The sequence below is a fragment of the Pituophis catenifer genome, unplaced genomic scaffold (assembly GCF_029215685.1).
Source record: "Pituophis catenifer annectens isolate HBS135680 unplaced genomic scaffold, rPitCat1.0.hap2 SCAF_2, whole genome shotgun sequence".
NCBI lineage: Eukaryota > Metazoa > Chordata > Lepidosauria > Squamata > Colubridae > Pituophis > Pituophis catenifer.
The window spans coordinates 42,366,745-42,390,027 of NW_027256882.1; the positions used below are offsets into that span (position 1 = coordinate 42,366,745).

At 42.2% G+C, this 23,283-nt stretch overlaps 1 protein-coding gene across 1 annotated transcript; it reads left to right on the forward strand.

The window, feature by feature from the left end:
* The first annotated feature begins 1,673 nt into the window (after positions 1 to 1,673).
* Positions 1,674 to 17,172, forward strand: LOC139309430 (1-acyl-sn-glycerol-3-phosphate acyltransferase alpha-like). The gene is made up of 6 exons (XM_070933497.1): positions 1,674 to 1,858; positions 8,830 to 8,963; positions 10,701 to 10,876; positions 12,429 to 12,524; positions 15,244 to 15,316; positions 16,972 to 17,172. Exons 1-6 carry the CDS (start codon positions 1,674 to 1,676, stop codon positions 17,151 to 17,153), a joined length of 846 nt encoding a protein of 281 aa, XP_070789598.1. The 3' UTR covers positions 17,154 to 17,172.
* Positions 17,173 to 23,283: the final 6,111 nt, after the last annotated feature.

Consider the following 23,283-nt stretch of genomic DNA (forward strand, 5'->3'; position numbering starts at 1 on the left):
CGTCCAATTGCCTCTTGAAAAAGAGCAACCTTTGAGCAACCGTGACCTGGATAACTGAGAATTTCCATAGACAATACACCAGAACCTTTACCCTTTTACTTCTTCTGAAAAGTTGCTACTGGAATGCTTCTGATTTTTGGCTGACATGGACTTGTATCATCCTTCTCCTACAATATGAAACTTTTATCAATCCTTAACTGATAGTCCCTGATAAAACGACATGTCAACAACCTCCTTTTGCTGATTTTGGAGGAAATGAAGAAAGAACACGTTTTCTGGAATGTAAAGGAAAACATATAGCTACCATATGGAGCCAAATTTATGCCAAATGCATTCCTCAAGCAAGCTGACTGCACCACTTTCTCAATAAAACTGGTGGAAAATGTGATGCAAATACATTGTAAGTTTGTTCTCCGTGGAGGTGAGACTTGCCAGGCTTGATGTTAGAAAGCTCTGATTTCCTCGCTCCTCTGCCTTCTGTCTAGTCTCTAGCTACAGGTAGCCCTTGAGTTACAACCGTAATGGAGCCTGCCTGCAGTCATAATGGTTGTAAATTGGTTCAGTCATGTGACCAACCAGATTTTATGACATTGTTTGCAGCAGTTAAGCAAATGAACACTTTGGTCATAAATGGAAACATATTGTTCACTATGAGTGTGGTTTTGCCAAAAAACAGAAGTCTCAATTTTTTTGGCAAAACTGTTGTAATACAGTTACTCGACTGCAGGATGCTATGTAAAAAAGCTTCATAAAACACAGTTGTGATCACGGGGCAACTCCAACTGTCGGAACTTAGAATCCAGGTTGTAAGTTCCCTTTTTCAGATAGGTTATAAGTGACTGGTTGTAAGTTAAAGACTACTTACTGTACATTGTAGTCAACTACATGCCTGTGAAAAACTCTCAAGTAGAGTATGAAGATTAAGATTTCCCCAGACAGATCACACAGAGAAAGTATGTATCTAATGGAAAAGTCTTAGATTTGGGGCTAAACATACCTGTAGAAAAATATTACTTGTATCTCACAAGACAAGGAATTTCACGGCTGTGAAGTCACTGTCAGTTTTGGGCTGAACCTGCCCTTCCCTTTTGGATATCAGATCGCAAGAGTTATGAAAAGCAGGTTGTTTATCCCTTGGTAATCGTTATAAGGAGGATTGGCTTATTGACTCACAATAAAGCAAATGTCGCCACATGTATAGCTTCATGTACAGATTTATATAAACATGTTACATAGACGTTAACTGGTGATACTTCCTTCTGTTCTCCCAGGCCAAACCTTCATTTGCTAATCGTATATCTGCTATGTACGATGTGCATAGTTCGAGAATAATTACTCTTCTTTCTCATCTGTTGATAATGTAGGATATTCAGCATGCATAATATTTTTGAAATTGATAGCGTTCATCAGTTGACATTAACTGAGATAGTTCATTTATCTCTGTCCCAAAACATAAGCTTAACAAGTATACACCTCTGCACATTCCTGGCTCCCACGCCTATCCCCACATGTTTGTTAAAACCAATGAAACTTCTCCCTTGTTGTGATGTACTTGCTTGAACAGGTTCTTTTTAATGTATGCTGATTTGCACACCCAGCCACACTACACCCTAAACACCATCAAAGCATGTGTGATGTTAGTGTGTCTGTAGTGTTTTGCCCTAGGAAAGAGCATGGCTCAGTCGCTAGTCCTAGTCAATGTCTTTCTCTTCTTCTTAGCAGTGCTGCTCCTTTATCATTTTAGCAATATCTTCAGATACTACTTTAGGATCTACTTTTTAAAAGGCTGGTTGTTTATGTGGTCCTTTTTTCTGCTTCCGGTCCTAGCTCTCCGTGGAAGGAATGTGGCAAATATAAGGTAAGTCACACAGCACTATGGCATAAGACACGCATACATGTACATGTCCTTTCAGTTAGAATAGAATAGAATAACAGAGTTGGAAGGGACCTTGGAGGTCTTCTAGTCCAACCCCCTGCTTAGGCAAGATACCCTACACCACCTCAGACAAATGGTTATCCAATCTTTTCTTAAAAACTTCCAGTGTTGGAGCATTCTCAACTTCTGGAGGCAAGTTGTTCCACTGTTTAATTGTTCTAAGTGTCAGAAAATTTCTCTGTCAGCCTCCGATCTTTCAATGCTTACTTGTCGGCTGCCATGGTACCGGGGATGGGGGGGTGGGGGAGGAGGGGGAGTTAGGAAATTGCTAGATGGGGAAGCGTGCTGGAGAAGGAGTATGGAGAAACGAAACCGAATCTTAGCTATAGTCCTGTGCCTTTGAAGCTGCTATCTGCTGACATTCCAGATTGATGAAACTGCCAGACATGTGATTTCCACCTGGCCTCTGGAGGACCTTTGGATTGGATGATTTACGCTGGACAGTTGGGAGGGGATGCTTTCTATAAGTGATTTTCGGGCCTATTGCCTCAGATCTTGCTTTCCTTGGTTGCATTCAGTTCAATTTCAGTAAAAGTACCTTTATCTATGGAAATGGAGTCGGGGGTCATTCTTTCCTGAAATCTGAAAGGAGGCACGTCTGACATTCTCTTTAGTTCTAGGTTGCTTCTTTTTTTGCTTCATTTTCACCCATTGCTTCTTGTCCTGCCCTCAGGTGCTTTGGAGAATAGCTTGACTCCAGGGGTGGGTTCTAATTTTTTTTACTACCGGTTCTGTGGGTGTGGCTTATTTTGTGGGTGTGGCTTGGAGGTCATGTGACTAGGTGGGCGTGGCTAGCTGGTCAGAGTCATTTCTGGAAGGTCCTCGCACTTACGACCAGTCCTCGCACTTAGGACCCGACTCATTTGTTTGCTTTTAACACTGATCAGCTGTAGGACGGCCCTTTGAAGCCCCGCGGCAAGAGTTTAAACAGGTTTTTTCCCTCTAGTCATCAGCTGGGACTCAGGAGGCAGCAATAGATTGGGGGTGGGACCAAATAAAAGGTAAGAATAACGTGGGGGGGGTGGGGGGGGAGAACCGGTTTGGTGACGTCATATCGTCACCGCTACCGGCTCGGCCAAACCGGACCGAACCGGGAGAAACCCACTACTGCTTGACTCCCTCTTCTTTGTGGCAGCCCCTGAGATATCAGAACACTGCTATCATGTCTCCCCTAGTCCTTCTTTTCATCAGACTAGACATACCCAGTTCCAGCAACCATTCTTTACAGTATATGTTTTAGCCTCCAGTCCCCTAAACAACTTCGTTGCTCTTCTCTGCACTCTTTCTAGAATCTCAACGTCTTTTTTACATCATGGCGACCAAAACTGAACGTAGTATTCCAAGTGTGGCCTTACCAAGGCATTATAAAGTGGAATTTAACACTTTACGTGATCTTGATTCTATCCCTCTGTTTATGCAATCTGGAACTGTGTTGGCTTTTTTGGCAGCTGCAGCACATTGCTAGATCATACTTAAGTGATTGTCCACTAGGATTCCAAGATCCCTCTCACAGTTATTACTATTGAGCAAAGTACCACATATACTGTACCTGTGCATTTTGTTTTTGTTTTTGCCTAAATGTAGAATCTTACTTTTTTCACCATTGAATTTCATTTTGTTAGATAGTGCCCAATGTTCAAGTCTGTCAAGATCCTTCTGTATCTTACGCCTATCTTCCGGAATGTTGGCTATTCCTGCTAGCTTGGTGTCATCTTCAAATTTGATGAGTTCCCCATCTATCCCCTCGTCCAAATCATTGATGAAGATGTGGAAGAGTACTGGGCCTAAAACAGAGTGTTGGGGTACAGTTCCATTGAGGACTACACGTTGAGTGCGGTTCGTCAGCCAGTTACGAATCCATCTGGTGGTGATGCTGTCTAACCCACATTTTTCTATTTTATCAAGTAGTAGGTTATGGTCTACTTTGTCAAATGCCTTACTGAAGTCCAAGTATATTATATCAATAGCATTCCTCTGATCCACTAATTTTGTCACTTTGTCAAAGAATGCAATAAGATCATGCAAACATGATCTGTTTCTGACAAACCTATGTTGGCTTTTGATTATTACTTTGTTTGCTTTAGGTATTTGCTGATTCGTTACTTGATTATCTTTTCCAGAATCTTTCCTGGTATTGAGGTCAGGCTGATAGGTAGTTTTCTAGATCTATTTTTTTTTCCTTTTTGGAAGATGGGAACTACATCAGTTCTTTTCCAGTCCTCTGGCAGCTCTCCGGTGCTCCAGGATCTTTGAAAGATATAGTTTAATGGTTCTGAGATCTCATCTGTCAGTTCCTTCAAAACCTTGGGGTGTAATCCATCTGGTCCTGGTTATTTGAACTCATCTAGGATAGACTTTCAGTGATTATCTGCTGTTAAACAGAGCAACAGGGAGAGTTGCTCAAATAGAGTCAGGAGAATGGAAGCAGAAAAGCAGAATTATAGGGAGAAGAGTAGAGTTATTTATTTGCTTACTTGCTTTATTTACTTGTTAAATTTGCAGCTTGCCTTTCCTCCAGAAAGTGCCCTTGTAGGTTCCAGCTCATCTTATTTCCAAAGACATAATCCTAGGTTAGATTAGGCTGCAGTTGAGTGACTGAAATTGTGTGAGGTCATCCAGTGAGTTTCCATAAATGAGAGCTCTAATTCAATAGGTTTCCCACTAGGCCACATTAAGAGAACAAGGAGAAAAGCAGAAGTCCTTGAGTACTATGTACAAGGACTAGCAATCTGAATCAGGTGGTTAAGCAGAAAAACAATTTGTAGAGATCACAAGAAGCAACTCTGAAGTTCTAGGGCAGGGTTTCCCAACCTCGATAGTCCACATGTATCTCAGTTCCCAGAATTCCACAACCAGCATATGATTGATGAGAATTCTGGGAGTTGAAGTCCATTTACCTTCAATTTGGCAACAATAGGAAACACTGTTCTAGGGCAAATGATGGCCCACAGTTTACAATCTGAAGTCCCCTGATAGTTCAGCCTCCCAACAAGAACAACCCAAGTTCTTCCTGGCAGCTACCTGCAGCAAGAGGAAGAGAGAGAGAAACAAAAAATGGGGAGGGGTCTTGTAAAGAAAAGATGAGGTGCTGTGCATTGGTTTCTTCAATCCCCACCATCTGTTGTTTGCACTTATAGTTGGAATACCTCCTTATAATCTGTTCTTGCTACAAAAGGTGTCTCTCCCCCCAGGTAAAACATGAAAAGGTTACAGCAGATGAAACACTGGATCTTTCTATAATTTACCGTGTTTCCCCCAAAATAAGACCGGGTCTTATATTAATTTTTGCTCCAAAAGACGCATTATGGCTTATTTCCCTGATAGGTCTTATTTGGCGGGAAATACAGTACTAAATGCCTCTGTCTGGTTAACGATCTTAACTGGGTCTTATTTTTGGGGCAGGGCTTATATTATGAGCATTCTGAAAAATCATGCAAGGGCTTATTTTCCGGTTGGGTCTTATGTTCAGAGAAACAGGGTAGTAGAACAATTACATAAAAAAAAATATTTTATCCAAAGGTGCCAGAGCTCATCTAACTACTTGATTCAAAATGAAAAATAGACATTCTAAGACTACCACTACTCTGAATATAGAGTAACATGCTGATGTTGCTCTATACCAGGGGTGTCAAACTCAAGGCCCGGGGCCCAGATCCAGCCCGCGGAGTGTTTAGATCTGGCCCATGGGGCCGCCCTGGAAACAGCAAAGAATCGGCCACAGTGCCTTTGCCAGCAAAAATGGAGCTGTTTTCGCTGGCAGAGGGATGTAAGAGCCTATTGCAGCCGAAAATAGAGCTCAGGAGGGCTGTGGGCGGCCCTCCTGACCTCCATTTTCGCTGGCAGAGGGTTGCAGGAAGCCATCACAGCCGAAAACAGAGCTCGGAAGCCTGTTTTCGCGGGCCACCACAGGCGCCCCTGACGTGAGTGATGTTGAGCTGGCCACGCCCACCCTAGCCATGCCCCCCTGCCCCCCCTCCCCCGAGGTCAAATACAACCCTGATGTGGCCCTCAATGAAATAGAGTTTGACGACCCTGCTCTATACCTTCATGATAGCTTACAGAGCCTGCCATTTTTACAGCCATGTTTTATTATACTGATAGCTCCTTATAATTCCAGAGTCTTTGGTGATGTCATGAGGTTAATTAAGAAAACTTGTCTGAAATTGACTGAAATGGTATACTATAGGGTTTCCTGCTTGAGCAGGGGGTTGGACTGGAAGACTCCCAAGGTCCCTTCCAGTTCTATTATTGTCTAAGAGGAGAAGAGATAGTACTTGTTGTATGTAACAAACTCCAAACACTATCCATTATGGTATATGGATCATAGGCTACAGAATAACAGAGTTGGAAGGGATCTTGAAAGCCTTCTAGTCCAATGCCCTGCTCAAGCTGGAGACCCTATACCATTTCAGATGAATGGTTGTCCAGTCTCTTTTTGAAAGCCTCCAGTGATGGAGCACCCACAATTTCTGAAGGCAAGCTATTCCATTGGTTGATTGCTCTTTACCATTAGGAAATTTCTCCTTAGTTTTAGGTTGCTTCTCTCTTTGGTTTATTTCCATCCGTTGTTTCTCGTCTTGCCTTTTGGTGCTTTGGAAAATAGTTCGACCCCCCCCCCCCCACCTTGCCTTTGTAGGAGCCCCTCAAATATTGGAACACTGCTGTCATGTCTCCCTGAATCATAACGTTTAACCATGCCAATGGATATATTGCACTTATATATGTTTGTTTGCACCCAGCTCTTCCTGAGTGATTGAATTCCAAAACAAAACAAAACAAAACAAAACAAAACAAAACAAAACAAAACAAAACAAAACAAAACAAAACAAAACAAAACAAAACAAAACAAAACAAAACAAAACAAAACAAAACAAAACACAAGCCTAAACTAATGGTGTGTGTGATCTTTGTCTGAGACCAGGGAAAACTTTAATCTGGTCACCATTCAAAGGGATCCTGGCTCAGTTCCTAAATTTTCCAGACAAGCTCATATCATTATTCAAATATTGCTCCTGTACTGAATGTCTGGGACCCATCCCATTCGGTTCGACCTACTTCTGTAAGAAGGATTGCTGGAATACAGGTAGTCCTTGACTAAGAACAGTTTGTTTAGTGACCTTTTAAAGTTACGTCTGAAAAAGTGACTTATGACTTATCACACTTATGACCATTGCAGCATCCACATGGTCACATGATCAAAATTCAGATGCTTGGCAACTGACTCGTATTTATGACTATTGCAATATCCCGGGGACATGTGATCACCTTTTGCAACCTTCTGGGAAAGTCAATGGAAAAGCAAGATTCACTTAACAACTGTATTACTAATTTAAGAACTGCAGTGATTTACTTGACAAATATGGCAAGAAAATGGGGCAAAACTCACTTAACAAAGGTCTCTCTTAGGAACAAAATGTTGGGCTCAAAGGACTACCTGTATGTGCTCTTTAGCTGATCAATCCATGATTGCCCTTGTTTGCCATCCACAAGGCACTTCCGCATTACATCTGAACATGTACAGGTTCTGCAGCAGTGGTGAAATCCAAATTTTTTTACTACCGGTTCTGTGGGCGTGGCTTGGTGGGTGTGGTGTGGCTTGATGGTCATGGCACGGGAAGGATACTGCAAAATCTCCATTCCCTCCCCACTCCTGGGGGAAGGATATTACAAAATCTCCATTCCCACCCCACTCTGGGTCCAACCAGAGGTGGTATTTTCCGGTTCTCCGAACTACTCAAAATATCCACTACCAGTTCTCCAGAACCTGTCAGAACCTGCTGGATTTCACCCCTGTTTTGAGGAAAACTCCTCAGAGAGACAAAGATAAAATTTGCTAGGTGTTTGCTCCTTCAACTTACCACATTCTGTCTTATTATGAATGCACCGTATTAATGTTCTACTCCAAGCACAACAAAATTCTTGGATGCTAGTTAATGGATCCATAACCTCTGAAGGATGAGAAATACAATCGAACATTTGAGTTAATTCCTTGGACATAAGCATCTTGGGGAATTCTGGGAGTTGAAGTCCTCACATCTTCAAGTGGCCAAGGTTGAGAAACGCTGCTCTATAGCATAGAAATGTAAGAGGAAAAGACTGCAATATAGTGTCAGACAATAATGACCTAACTGGGCAAATAGGACAGTCTGGCTGTGCAGTAGAAAACTCGTCTGGGTGATCTCACTTGTCCTTAGCCTAGCTTCCTTCATAGGATTGTTAGGAAGATGCTGTTGAGAAAGGGCAAAGTATGAATGCGATGATTCATATTTAGCTATCCACCATCTTTTATCCTCCTACCTTAGTATATACCAGCAATGGCTAACCTTTTTGCCATTGCGTGCCAAAAGTGGGGGGAGCACAGGGGGATTGTGTGCGTGCGTGCCCCACCCATAATTCAATGCCCCCCGTGCCCTGCCCTCCCACGCGTGTGTGCGTGCTTCCCCCCATCACTCCCCCTGCTTTTGGCACGCAATGGCACGGTTGGCCCGTTTTTCACTCTCCCCAGGCTCCAAAGGCTTTCTAGGAGCCTGGGGAGGGCAAAAACAGCCTTCCTCACCCCCCCCAGAAGCCCTCCGGAGGCCGGAAACAGCCCATTTCCTGACTTCTGGTGGGCCTGGAAGGCCCAAAAATCAGCTGTCCGGCACACACATGTGTGCTGGAGCTGAGCAAGGGCAACACTCGTGTGCCCTCAGATATGGCTCCGCGTGCCACCTGTGGCACATGTGCCATATGTTCGCCATTATGGGTATATACAATTGTGTCACTGGCTGAAGATCGCACATGTTCTATGGAAAAGTGCAATTGTGAACAGGTCTTACTTGAATTAGCTCTAGCAACTTCCTCAGCTTCTTTTCCGCAACTGTTTCTAAATCCGATCTCATTCTTTGATTCAGAATTCTGCGTTTCATCATGCTACCCTTGAAACTCCTTTATGGCATTAAGATCAATGTGCAGGGAGCTACAAACTTAAACCTGAAAGGGCCTTATGTCGTCATCTCTAATCTGCAGTGCTCCATGGACTTGCTTGGTGAGTTTGTTGATCTTTTGGCACATACTGTTGGAAGGGCCCTGGAAATATGTCTTGAAATAGGAATGACTCATCTCCATCTTTACCCATGTAAGATTAACTTGAGGAAAGGTGATCCCACACAGAAAAATAGTCTCATGCACAAAAAGCTGGATCCACAAAAAAAAAATGTGTCCATTTCATCATTTAATTTTATTGATCCTTTTATGTTGTATTTTTAACTCGTCATATTTGGCTTGCATTGTTTTTAGGCAAAGTTTGGGCTTGCCAGAGTAGAAATGTGGCATGCAGCTTAAATAAATTAAAAGCAGAAAAAACAAAACAGTAACAATAACAGGATTGTAAACAGTAGTGATGGGTCTAGTTGCATTTCCCCTTGCCTTGAACAATGGGTGAATACACAAAATATTTGAAACATTATTTGCCGTGTTTAAAGACGGACAATATGAAGCATTGGAGAAGAGCCTAGGATTGAATTTGTCTGAAATATGTTTTATTCATTTGTGCTACTGACCATTTTTAGTCATCTCTGGTAGAAAATAAAATGGCTTCAGAATTCTTCCAAAGGAGAGTTAATATTTCATGACTGGGTATGAGTATTTTGACTGTCTTTCCTTGCGCCCTGTTCTTTGCAGTCTCTGGGCTTTTCATGCTTCACATGAAGACAGGAGAGAACAGCAGGAGGTTATCCTCTCCTAATCCTTTTCCGGATCAAGAAGCATGAACAGCTGGAGAACAAACTGATGCACCTCCCAAGAATCAGTTTTCCATATCTGTAAACAACAAAGCAGAAGGATCTTTCCTTTCTCTGTGGAGAAAGATAGATGGGCTCTGTCAGGAGAAGGGGGATAGCTTCTAAGAGCTTCTGCTCTGCTGCAGTTCTTAGCACCAGGCACTTTCCGTATGGGAGACCAGTGTTTCTCAACCTTGGCAACTCTAAGATATGTGGATTTTACCTCCCAGAATCCTGGGAGTTGAAGCCCACACATCTTAAGAGTTGCCATAATTGAGAAACATTGCCTTAGATAGTCACACCATAATTAATGTTTGGTTTCCTAAACACAAAATAATCAACAGGGTCAGTGGTGAATTTCAAATTTTTTTACTACCGGTTCTGTGAGTGTGGCTTGGTGGGTGTAGCATGGCTTGGTGGGCATGGCAGGGGAAGGATACTGTAAAATCTCCGTTCCCTTCCGACTCCTGGAGAAGGTTACTGCAAAATACCCATTCCCTCCCAATCAGTGGGGACTCGGGAGGCAGAAAATAGATGGGGGCAGGGCCATTCAGAGGTGGTATTTACCGATTCTCTGAACTACTCAAAATTTCTGCTACCGGTTCTCCAGAACTGGTCAGAACCTGCTGAATACCACCTCTGAACAGGGTGCTGAGAAACAAGACTGTCTTTGTTCTAATAGCTTTCCTTCCATAAGCCCACATGCAGCACATGCAGGAAATTCCACTTTTCCTTAGAGGAATCTGAAGTAAAACCTTCCTCACTCTACTATCTTCCACATTCCACATTTGGGAAAAATTGCTCAGAAATGTTCCTGTAGCCCTGTATCTTTTGAAATGGTTGAATTCAACAGGGATGTGAATCTAGGTCTGTTCACTCCAGCTGATGTTAATTCTGTCCTGGTTACATTCCACATTGGGGGACTGGGGAGTGGAAAGAACCAACAATCAACCTTAGATTTGACCTTTTTCTGATCCTTTTCTTCTTCTGTAAAAAAACTCCAGGGATTTTTCAAATCTTGCCCAAGCAATGTACCCTTTTCGTCAAGAAAGAAGTCCTGTATATGCTTACTGTTGGTGTTGTCCTGTGGCTGTGTGGTTTCATTTTCATTGACCATAAAAAGGAAGCAGAAGCTGTTGAGATAATGTCAGCAACTGGAGACACCATGCTCCGGGACCATGTGAGTAGGGGAGGACAGCAATACATAACCTCTACATTGCTTTCTGTATTCATGGAATCATAGAGTTGGGAGGGACCTTGGAGGCCTTCAACTCTCTGCCCAAGGCAGGAATCCTGTTACATGGGGAAAGTATTGGTTCTTGTCAGCCCAAAGATACCCTTCCCCAAGAAGATGCCCAAGGGATATTACACAGTGCATTACATATTGTGTGATATTGGTTGAGTATGAATTAGCACAGGGAAACACTGTGTTAGGCGCTATTTGGATACTGGCTGTGCCATGTAAGTAGCAATCACAATTATTGGATGAAACTAGACTCTTGTGGCTAATAAACATTCAATTTTATGGAAAGTTTACATATGGAATAAGGCACTTTTGCATAACGATGCAGTAAAACAAACATCCTAAATGCAGCTAAGTGGAAACATCCACCCTTCTATCAGTACATAATATATGTTGATGGAGGATAGGAATGGGACAAGGTAAAAAGAATAACACTGAGAAGCATGAATGTTAATCCTTTTACTTATTTCCAATACCTGTGTGTTTCTCTGTGCTAATTGTTAGCTTGTCCCTCGGTTCTAGTTTAGCCCTGTCCCTGTGGATTAATTATATAGTAAATTTGTAGGTCCTTATGTCATTTCAAATATGCAGAGTTTATGGTAGTGGGGCCAGTTGAGAATATGATCTTGGCAGTAAAAGGTATTTCTCCCACTGATCTCTTCAATCTTGAAAGTATCAGTTTGGTGTAGTGGTTAAGGCACCAAGGCTAAAAATCAGAAAATCATGAGTTCAAGTTCTGCCTTAGTCATGAAAGCCATTTGGGTGACTTTGGGCCAGTCACCCTCTCTCAACCCAACCCACCTCACAGGGTTGCTGTGGGGAAAACAGGAGGAGGAAGGTATGTGTTGGATATATTCGCCACTTCAAGTTATTTGTAAAAATAAAACTGTTATAGGTAGTTCTTGACTTACAACAGTTTATTTATTGACTGTTTGCAGTTACCACAGCACTGAAAAAGTGATTGATAACCAGTCCTCGTACTTATGACCATTGTAGCATCCCCACAGTCAAAATTAATTGGTAACTGGCATTTATTTGCAATGGTTGCAGCATCCTTGGGTCATGTGATCATTATTTGCAATCTTCCCAGTTGGCTTCTGACAAGCAAAGTCAATAGGGAGAGCTGAACTCGTTAATGACAGCACAATTCAATTAACAACTGCAACAATTCACTTAACAACTATGACAAAAAAAAAGGCTGTAAAATCCATGGCAACTCACTCAATCACCTTACTTAGCAATGGAAATTCTGGTTCTGGTTGCTGTTGTAAATTGTATTGATTTCCTGGGCCTATTTGAATAATATCACATGACAGGAATGTAGAGTTTAGCTGTTAGAAAAATGCTATTAGAACTGATGGAATTGAGAGAAATAGTGTGTTATCAAAGTGTGAATCAAAGATACTCCCTTGTCAATACTGTATTAATTGGCTGAAGAAGAAAGGCCTAATGTGTTCATTATTAAACTGGTTCTTTCCTGTCTAATTAGCTGAGAATATGGGTATTTTCTGAAGGCCACAGAACTGGTGAATCCACCTTGGAGCCCTTGCAAAGAGAGGCCGTCCATCTCGCAGTGAAGGCGCAGGTAAGAATGTGACATTTCCACACTTTTTATTTCTTTATTCAACTCAAGACAGAAATGCAGATAGGAGAGCAATGCTATTTCTCTGAGTCATTCAGTTGTAGAAACCAGAACCATCAAGGTGACAAGCTAAGCAATGTATAATCATAATTATTATTGGAGTGCAGTAGTAATTATTATTGGCAACTGAGCTACCAACCCAAAGCAGCAGAGGAAAAAACAAAACCCTTTGCATCTCACATTTAAAAGAATATTTCCTTACTAAATACTATGAATTCAAGATTGGAAGGAGCTGCTTTATCTTCCTTTCCCAAAATGCCACCCCAAAACTAGACTGAATTTATTTTCTTTCAGTGTAGTATGTAGCTATTAAAAATGTGGGGTCAACTTTATCCAGGGAAAGCGAAAACACATCCAAAACCCAACTGAAGACAGAATAAGCGCCTTGGTGGTGCAGCAGACTAAAGTGCTGTTAAATAGCACCAGCTGCCTGCAATTACTGGAGGACCCGATTTGTGGGGACAATAAGCTGACTTTGTATAAAAAAGAACACCGCTTAGGGGGGGTCCGAAAGCCCTACTAAGCAAGTATATACAAAAGTATGAAGGCTATTGCTTAACGCATTGTAAGCCGCCCTGAGTCTCCGGAGAAGGGCGGCATATAAATCAAACCAATAAATAAATAAATAAATAAATAAATAAATAAATAAATAAATAAATAAATAAATAAATAAATAAATAAATAAACTGAGGAACCACCTCAAACCATGAACCAGGGATGGGGGAATAGCAGAACAGACCTTTCTAGAGGTCCTGGAACCTCTGGGGACCCCAAAGCCTCTAGGACAGTGATGGCTAACCTTTTCCGGACCGAGTGCTCACAGCAAACGGGTGCATGCGAATGTATACGCCTGAGCCTCCAAAATGCAATCCGTGTGTGGCCCCCGTGCATGAGCTCCGGGCCCCGCACATGCCCCCCAGCGCATGTGTCCACATGTGCATGCGTGCCCCTTGCACATGCACGCCCCCACTCATGCACCCCCCCACATGCATGCCCCCACGCAGCCTCCCGCCCCGTGTATGTGCGCGTGTCCCCCACACGCCTCAGGCATGTGTACATGCACGGTGGAGCTGAACTAGGGTGACGGCTCGCATGCCCACAGAGAGGGTGCTGCGTGCCATCTGGGGGCACGCATGGCATAGGTTCGCCCTCACGGCTCTAGGACCTCTGGGGTGCTCCAGGACCATTTCAGGGGCTGTAAAATCGAACTTATTTGCCAGTCTTTCAATAAGTTGGAAGCAGTCCTGAAAGAAAGAAAATTAAACTTTTAAAAAAGCTTTAAAAAGAACACCGGGATAGAGTAGTTAGGAAAAGGACATGGCTAGTGGGGAAGCACTCCATTTTGCAAGATTTTGTAATGCTTATCTATCCCTGCTTAAGTGAATACAACCCAAATAGCGTTGCCTGTTTTTTTTTCCCCTTCAATGTTTCTCAACCTTGGCAATTTGAAAATGTGTGGTTTTCAGCTCCCAGAATTCCTCAGTCAACAAACTGGTTGGGGAATTCTGGGAGTTGAAGTTCACATAACTTCAGCTCGCTGAGGTTGAGAAACACCTCTTATGTATGGTTGTTTCAGGTTGTTTATTAGACTTTTGGGTTTTCTTTTCCCCTTATTAATTGCCTCCCCCTAATTAAAACTCCACTGTGGAAAATTTGTGGCACCTTAAACTCTACCACTGATATTGAAGTTAACCCCTCATTTACAAGGAAGCAAAGAGAGATGAATCTTTTGGAGCCAACAAACTTTCCCACCAGCGCCGTTTTTACACTCCCCTTATAAAGAGAACCAAATAGCAGCAGCAGCAGCAATCTTTGGGACGGTTTCCCCTCAGCAAGGCCTTCCCCATTCCTCAAACCTGATTCTATGCTGATCAGAGGTTGCAGTAATAGCATATTTGCTACATGGATGTGGCATAGTTATATTAATTATGTTAGTCATACTCACATCATTACTGTAACATTATAAATATGCAATTAAAGTTGTTAATATTGTAATATTTGTTCCACCTTGTATATAATCCCTCATCATTTAGTTGTTCAATATTATAAGATATTACTCAATGCTAATAACCATGGTAACCTTAATAATGTTATTTAAAGGTATGATAGATAGGCCACATAGAATAGAATAGAATAATTTTTTATTGGCCAAGTGTGATTGGACACACAAGGAATTTGTCTTGGTGCATATGCTCTCAGTGTACATAAAAGAAAAGATACGTTCGTCAAGAATCATAAGGTACAACACTTAATGATAGTCCTAGGGTACAAATAAGCAATCAGGAAACAATAGCAATATAAATCGTAAGGATACAAGCAACAAAATTACAGTTATACAGTCATAAGTGGAAGGAGATGGGTGGTGGGAACGATGAGGAGGTCATTTCTCTTCAGTTTTCCTTTAGATAGATGTAAAAAACAAACAAACAAAACAAATCCTACCTAAAAGCAACTGCCACTGTGTCTACAGGATATGGTCAAACAAACCACGATGGTGACTGTGATGGTAGGATTGAAGTTCTTCTTTATTTTATGTCCAACACAGCCACCATCTGTATGTGTTACTCTGCTGGCAGAAAGGTTAGCTTCATGATTCCACTTTTGCAATGCAATGGTCGCGATGTCCCTCTTCTGGACAGTGATTGTTTTTCTTTCCTTGCAGGTGCCAATCATTCCTGTGGTGATGTCCTCCTACAAACCATTTTTCAACATGAAGACTAGCAAATTCACATCTGGTATTCTGTTGCAATGGGAATAGCTAAGTCAATGTTTGTCTGGGATTTCCCCCCCAAGAGGTAGCAACATGTCAGCTCTCAAGGGGAGGCCTACAAGTGCAAGTGACCGGGATAAAAATAGGTCAGCCCTTCGTCACACAGCACTATAGGCTCCAAGAGGCAGATAATGGTTTTGGATTGAGGACTCCACTTGATTTAACCCCACTGGAAAGGACAGGGCCAAAATGTTCAGCCTTGCAGTCAGGGTGGGATTTTCTTTCCCCCTTTATTGAACTGAAGAAACTTCCTGGATGAGAAGCAAAACATTTTCAAAGAAAAAAAAAAAACAAGAAAGTCCAGTTGCCTTTTGAAAAGCACCTTTGGGACCTTTATTAGAGGATTTCTTTTAAAAAGCAAAAAAAATGGAGCTGCAATTAATCTATTGCCACATTTTAGCAGTATAATCATGGTGTTCTAAAGCAGCGGTCACCAACTGGTAGTTCATGGACCACTGGTAGTCCACGAGAAAATTTTGGTGGTCCACAGAAAAATTATTTGCATTTTTTATATACCACTAAATATTATTTATCTTTTTTAAAAAATTCGTATTAGTGGTCCACGGGATTTAAAATTATGAATTTAGTGGTCCCTCAGATCCGAAAGGTTGGTGACCCCTGTTCTAAAGGGCACCCAAATAGACTGGGGCACATGCAGTATCTCTGGCTGCCCTCTTTGGCTGGCTTGATCCCATCATTGCAGTTTTAATTTGTAATTGGTTTTAACTGGGTTGCTTTAAATTGATGGCCAAAATTATTTAATGTCTTTTAAACTGCTTTTAAATTTTATATGTTGTGTTTTACCGTGGCTGTTCACCCCCCTGAGTCCTGTTGGAGAAGGGCGGTATACAAATAATAAAATAAAATAAAATAAAATAAAAAATAAAATAAAATAAAATAAAATAAAATAAAATAAAATAAAATAAAATAAAATAAAATAAATAAATAAAACTAGTGTCTCTCTGAATCTACCATGAGAACTTCTGAATGGCAGAGAAGGTCTATAATCCATGCAAGCTATACCTCCAAGGACAGGTAGTCCTTGAGTTATGACTGGTTGGTTAGCGATGGTTCAAAATTAAAATTGGGCTCCCCTAAAAGGTATTTATGTCCCAGATGCGAGTTCTGATGGCCAGGCTGAAAATCGGTGTTTTTTTCCAGTTTTTAGTAAAAATGCCACATAGTAAACAATGGGCTTGCTTAACAACTGTAGTTTTTCCTTAATGATTGTGGTGTTCGTTTAACAACCATAGCATTTGCTTTATTGCCCCGCAAAAAAAGTGTCCAGTCACATGATGATTCACTTCATGACTGTTACGACTTACAGCCATAATGGGCAGGCTGCATTGCGGTTGTAAGTCAAGGACTACCTGTACTTCGTAGCATTAGCTACAAAGTCAAGAGATAAGATACCATAGTTTTTGTTTTGTGTTGCTCAATGCGCAAGTCAGCTTGTTCTTTCCCCCTGTGCAAGTTAGGGGTGGTCAGGCCTTCCAGAAACCAGCTGGGACCCCGGCAAGCTTAACTCTGGTCATCTGGATGAGACATGATTGAGATCAAATGCATTTGGATACTTACGAGCCATGCCACAATAGGTTTCTTTGTTTTCTCTCTTCCAAGGGGACATCACCATCCGGATTCTTCCTCCAGTGAAGACCAAAGGATTGGGCCGGGGTGATATCCCAGACTTAACAGACCGTGTGTGGGGGAGCATCCTATCCAACTTCCATGACATCTCAGCAGAGCCTGGGGAACAAGCAGGCATGGTCAAAGAAGACACCAGACAAGCTCCCAATTACTAAGGAACTAATTCAATTTTTTCCTCCTCTTCATTGTTTCTTCTTCGGCTTTTTGTGGATCTACCCATTTACGGGTGGCCCTCTTGGGTGTCTTAACCTGTGACCTGGACTTCTTGTGAGAAGAGTGCAATTTTCTTTTGGAGAAAGCATAGAGATCCTTCAGGAGCCCGTAAAAGTGGTTCTCCTCTTAATTCGGGTTTGAGTCCTGCTTCCTTTTTCCATACACTTTAAAGGATAGAAAACTAAAATCAAAGGGAGCTCCATGCAGCGTAAACTTGAGTAGGACGGCTGTGGTTTCCAAAACAGGTTTCTCAGCTACGTTGCTTCTAGAGCTAGAACTGGGGCCAGAACTGGGGAAGGCAGCAGGCATTGTGAGGCGAGCGCCCGTTGCCACAGCAACCAGCATCTCCGATGCAAAAGGGACAGCTCGGCCTGAGCCAGAGACAGAGACAGCCGGTTGGGAGGAAGAATTCACAATCTGATTGTGAGGCCGAACACGTGCCTCACAAATCCTCCTGAAGGCTGGAGCGCGGAGGCCTGTCTCCTTAACGTGGCCTCAGAGATCTCAGCTTTTTTTTGCACACAGGTAAATATGGCGCAGGAGGACCGTTTCATTGGATGCTTCCCTGACTCGCTTTGGCCATGCAATGGGTTGTGGGAGCCCCAGTCTTTGTCTTACATAAACCGGGACATTGCATTAAATCATCGTGGGGTTGACTGCTTTAGGGAATGGCCAATTTTGTCAGCGTAGCCATTGTCTTTTGTTAACTCAGTTTAGTGAGTTGTATGACTGCAGCCAGAGGTGGTGGGGCTACAGGGTAATGCACCTGAGTTTTCCAGGGATAGTACAGTGTATGTTGGTGGGAAAGAAAGTTTGAGGGAACTTTGTCAATTAACCCTGTCTTATTGAGGCTTTCCCAATAGAAGACCAGATACTGCAGCAACACTAACTATTCTTTTTTGCCTAGATGGTCTTAAAATAAATGTCATATATTATGGAATATTATGTATTTACTCTGAATATTGACATACTGCCACATCTATATATCGCTAGCCAGTTTACAAATCAATTCATGAAAAAATATGGGTGCTGTTAAAAAAACCCAGTAAAATTTAATCAGATAAGAAACAAAGGGTATCCTTTGTTGGGATAATCATATCCAAAGACTTGTCTAAAAAGGTTGTTTCCATCATTTTCTGAAAGGGAACCAAAATGGGATCTACCCAGATCTTTGCTGGGGGGGGGGCAGGGGGGGATGGGGAGCATATTCTAAAGGGTTAAAGTGTGGAGCATAAGAGAAGTGTTGTTTCCAGGTTCTGCCTTCTTCCGTGGAAACTCAAGGCTTCTTCCATATGTTTTGCTTATCCAGACCGTTTATAATAAACTCACGTGACTTTCATTTCCCTTTCCTTTTATTCTTATCCAAACCCTCTCAATAGAATTCCATGCTCACCTTTGTGAATTTAAGTGCGTATGTATGCTTCCTTTGTACACAACACAACTTCTTTTCTGTTCTAGATTGTCAATGGTACCCTCTACTAGCTTTGGTGTTGCAGCTTCCTACTAATCTGATCAACGTTACTGTTCCAATACTGGAGGTTTTTAAGAAGAGAGTGGACAGCTATTTGTCTGAAATGGTGTAGGGCTGTGATGGCGAACCTATAACATGTGTGTCACATGTGGCATGCACGACCCTCTCTGTGGGCATGCGAGCCACCGCCCCAGTTCACCTCTGCTGCGCATGTGCCTGCGCCTCCCACCAGTCAGCTGGTCGTTGGGTCTCTGCCATGCATGCGCAGGGAATGGGGCCCATATAGGCGGCTGCATGCGCATGCGCGAGGCAGGGCACATGCACAGGGGCTGCATACACATTGCATTTTGGGGGCTCAGGGGCATGCACGCACATTCATATGCACACACGCTTTGGCCGCTCGGTCCGGAGAAGGTTAGCCATCTCTGGTATAGGGTCTCCTGCTTGAGCAGGAAGTTGGACTAGAAGACCTCCAAGGTCCCTTCCAATGCTGTTATTCTGTTATTATTATTCTATTATATTGCATTTAGTTTTGGTCACCACGATGTGAAAAAGATGTTGAGACTCTAGAAAGAATGCAAAGAAGAGCAACAAAGATGATTAGGAGACTGGAGGCTAAAACATATGAAGAACGGTTGCAGGAACTGGGTATGTCTAGTTTAATGAAGAGAAGGACTAGGGGAGACATGATAGCAGTGTTCCAATATCTCAGAGGCTGCCACAAAGAAGAGGGAGTCAAGCTATTCTCCAAAGCACCTGAGGGTAGAACAAGAAGCAATGGGTGGAAACTCATCAAGGAGAGAAGCAACTTAGAACTCAGGAGAAATTTCCTGACAGTAAGAATAATTAATCAGTGGAACGACTTGCCTCCAGAAGTTGTGAATGCTCCAACAGTGGAAGTTTTTAAGAAGATGTTGGATAACCATTTGTCTGAAGTGGTGTAGGGTTTCCTGCCTAAGCAAGGGGTTGGACTAGAAGACCTCCAAGGTCCCTTCCAACTCTGCTATTCTATTCTATTCTATTCTATTCTATTCTATTCTATTCTATTCTATTCTATTCTATTCTATTCTATTCTATTCTATTCTATTCTATTCTATTCTATTCATCTCCAAGACCTCCCATCCCGGGTATCTTCTAACTTTTTATGGGAAGCTGGGTGGAATGGGCCAACTTGCTGTAGCCAAATCACCGCTGCCAACTTGCTATGATCAACTCGCCACGGCCAACTTTCCACGGGACAATACAACAATTCAATTTAATTATTTAAAATAATTAAAAATTATTTTAATTGCTGTCATTCACATTTCATTTTGTCCCTCTTTTTTCATCCTTTCTTTAATGATTCTATTCTACCATTTCTTCAGTATTAGTGTAACACTTGTCCCACACTGAGTTGTCCTGCTGCGAGTTGGCTGTGGCGATTTGAAATAGACCCAGGCTGAGATTGGTCAAATTTGGTCAGGGGGTAAAGAATGATCTTCTACAGCAAGAGCTTCATGTCAATTGCTGAGCTCAGTTGGGCCTGAATACTTCCTGATTTTCTGACTCCTCAGGGTCGTATGCTTCACTTGTTTGCCTTTCCATGGGACTCACTCTTTTGCCCCTCCTAAGAAGCACCACCTGTCCTATTGAAGACATTCTCATGTTCTGCAATTCTGACATATTGCAGCATAGAAACTAAGCCCCTAAGCCTTCGACTTTCTCCAATAAGGACACAAGCTTTTAGTTCCAACAGGTGTAGTTGAGCAAGAGGACAAGGATTACATCCACCTTGCAAATCGCTGAGAAGCTTCTTTTGTTCTCCACACTGCTTGGAGTTTATTGGAGTCTCCCTCTGGCCAACTCTTAATTTGCTCTCCTTATTTGCTAGCTCATTGATCAAGCAGAAAAATAAATTACATTCAGGTCATCCTGATAAAGAGTATGCATGTCTATAGCAGGCTTATAGCTGAATGTACATATATTTCCATCCAACCAACCAAGTTACGAAGAATTTTGTAAATGTAGCAGAACTGTAGCTTTGAGCAAGAAGCAAAAATTATATCTGCAATAGTTTAAAAAAGAAGCCGCAGCAGCTGAGGAAGCAATAAATTCTTCAAAGTGTAAGTGATTATACCAATTCTAGAAACTGAGGAGGGAGTGAAGAAACAGACAAGTGATGAAATGTTTAAGAACAATTGGACTGATAGCAATGAGTGTTTAGGAAAGAACAGCATATGAAATAGAGCAAATTATAGGAAGAATTTGAATAACCTAGGCTATTGGCTACCCTATGAAGATTAGAATTTGAATTCCTTTCCTGACTGTAACATATTAAAAACTGAACTTTTAATATCTGAAAAGTTGATTGTTCTATTCCCATCCAGTCACTTTCTGGGCCCTCCAAATAAGTTTACCTAGCTCAGATTCCGATACCAAAAAAGTAACTTCTCTGAAATGTCAATATTCCCACATTGTCAAAGCCACAATCACAAATCAAGGAAACATCTGCAAATATTAAAATAGAGATGGACTTGAGGATGAAGAGCCTTGGTGGCGCAGCAGACTAAGTGCTGTTAACAAGCACCAGCTGTCTGCAATTACTGCAAGTTCAAATCTCACCAGGCTCAAGGTTGACTCAGCCTTCCATCCTTTCGAGGTAGGTAAAATGAGGACCCGGTTTGTGGGGGTAATAAGCTGACTTTGTATAAAAAAGAACACCGCTCAGGGGGCCCCAAAAAGCCCTACTAAGCAGGTATATACAAAAGTATGAAGGCGATTGCTTAACGCATTGTAAGCCGCTCTGAGTCTCCAGAGAAGGGCGGCATATATATATATATATATATATATATATATATATATATATATATATATATACATACATATATATGTGTATAGTTAATATTTCGGGTTTCTTCCCGTGTAATTGTGGATATATCCCTAAAAGGGTAGAAGCGACGTTTCAACAGAATCCCATCTGCCATCATCAGGCTTATGTCAGTAGTCTTTTGGCACTAACTGCCGTTGGTATTTCAAATCTGGTGCTGGTATTCTGTATGTATATATATGTATGTATATATATATATATATATATAGGTCTTTGGTTATTCGGGTTTTCTCCCGCGTAAAATTGGAGGTGTCTTGGCAACGTTTCAATGAAGTCTCATTCGTCATCTTCAGCCTGGTGTTCTCAGCTTCGTGCTTCTAGGAGCAATGTGTGTGATCGCAGCTGTTTCTTTCTTTTAACTGCCAGTGGGGGTGTGAACTGATTGGGTGGGAGCTTGGCTGTGTTCTGATTGGGTGGAGGTGTGTTCTGATTGGTTGGGGGTTTGGCTGTGCTCTGATTTTGCTGGGTGTGTGTTCTGTTTAGGTGGGGGCTTGGTTGTGCTCGGGTTAGTCTGAGTAGCAGGGGGATTTGAGCTGGTGAGCTGTGTTGCTGTTGTTTGGCTTCGTGTTCGTGGCCATGCCATCTCTTCATGTTGGGTGTCAGTCTGCTTCATGTATGGATTGGAGGGGTTTAAAGTGGCTAATGATGCAGCTGTGGTCTGACTTCTGGTCCGTGGTCATGCCTGATCATCAGTGTGGGTTTGAGTCTGCTTTCTGCATGGATGTGTGGTGGTTACATCCTGTGTGGCTCTCGTGAGTGTGGGTCTGGTGTCATTCTTTGTGTTAGGGACTCGTTTGTCAATAAGGGCGGGTTTCCAAATGGCTGGCAGGCAGGAGGTATCATCTCGTTTATTCATGCTGTGTGGACGTTTTTCTATCTCGATGGCTTCTCTGATTATTCTGTTGTTAAAGTGTTCAGTTTTGGCGATAGTTCTGGTCTTTTTAAAGTCAATATCATGTCCTGTGGTTTTGAGGTGTTGGACCAGGGAAGAAGTTGGTTCCTCTTTTCTAACTGAGTTCTTGTGTTCTTCAATGTGTGCACTTATTCTTCTGTTGGTTTGTCCGATGTATGTGGTGGGGCAAGCGGTGCAAGGGATTTCATATACTCCTTGATTTTCTAACTCAATTTTGTCTTTGGGGTTTCTTAGGATGGTGGATATTTTTCAGTTTGTGCAGAATGCTGTCTTGATGTTGTGTTTGTGGAGGATCTTGCTGATTCTGTCTGTGGTGCCTTTTATGTATGGGAGGAGGGCTTTGCCGTTTTCTTGTTCTCTGTCTTGGGTTTTAGTGGGGGTTTCTTTTTGGATTAGGTTGGTGATCTGATTTCTTTGGAATCCATTGGATGTTAGTATGTTAGTGAGAGTGTGTAGTTCGGTTTTTAGGTGTTGTTCGTCAGCTAAGCGTTTTGTTCTGGAGATGAGTGTCTTGGCTACGGAGTTGATCTGTGCTGGGTGGTGGTGTGAGAGTGCGTGCAGATAGCGGTTCGTGTGTGTTTTCTTCTGGTAGATGGTGTGTCCTAGGGAGCCATTGGATTTCTTGTAGTCTAAGACATCCAGGAAGGGAAGTTGGTTGTTAGCTTCTGTTTCCATGGTGAACTGTATTTTGGGGTGTAGGCTGTTGAGGTGTGTGAAGAAGTTGTCCAGTTTTTCTTTCCCGTGTGGCCAGATTATGAAGGTGTCGTCTACGTATCTGAGCCAGAGTTTCGGTTTGTGATCTGATTTTTCTTGAGCTTGGGT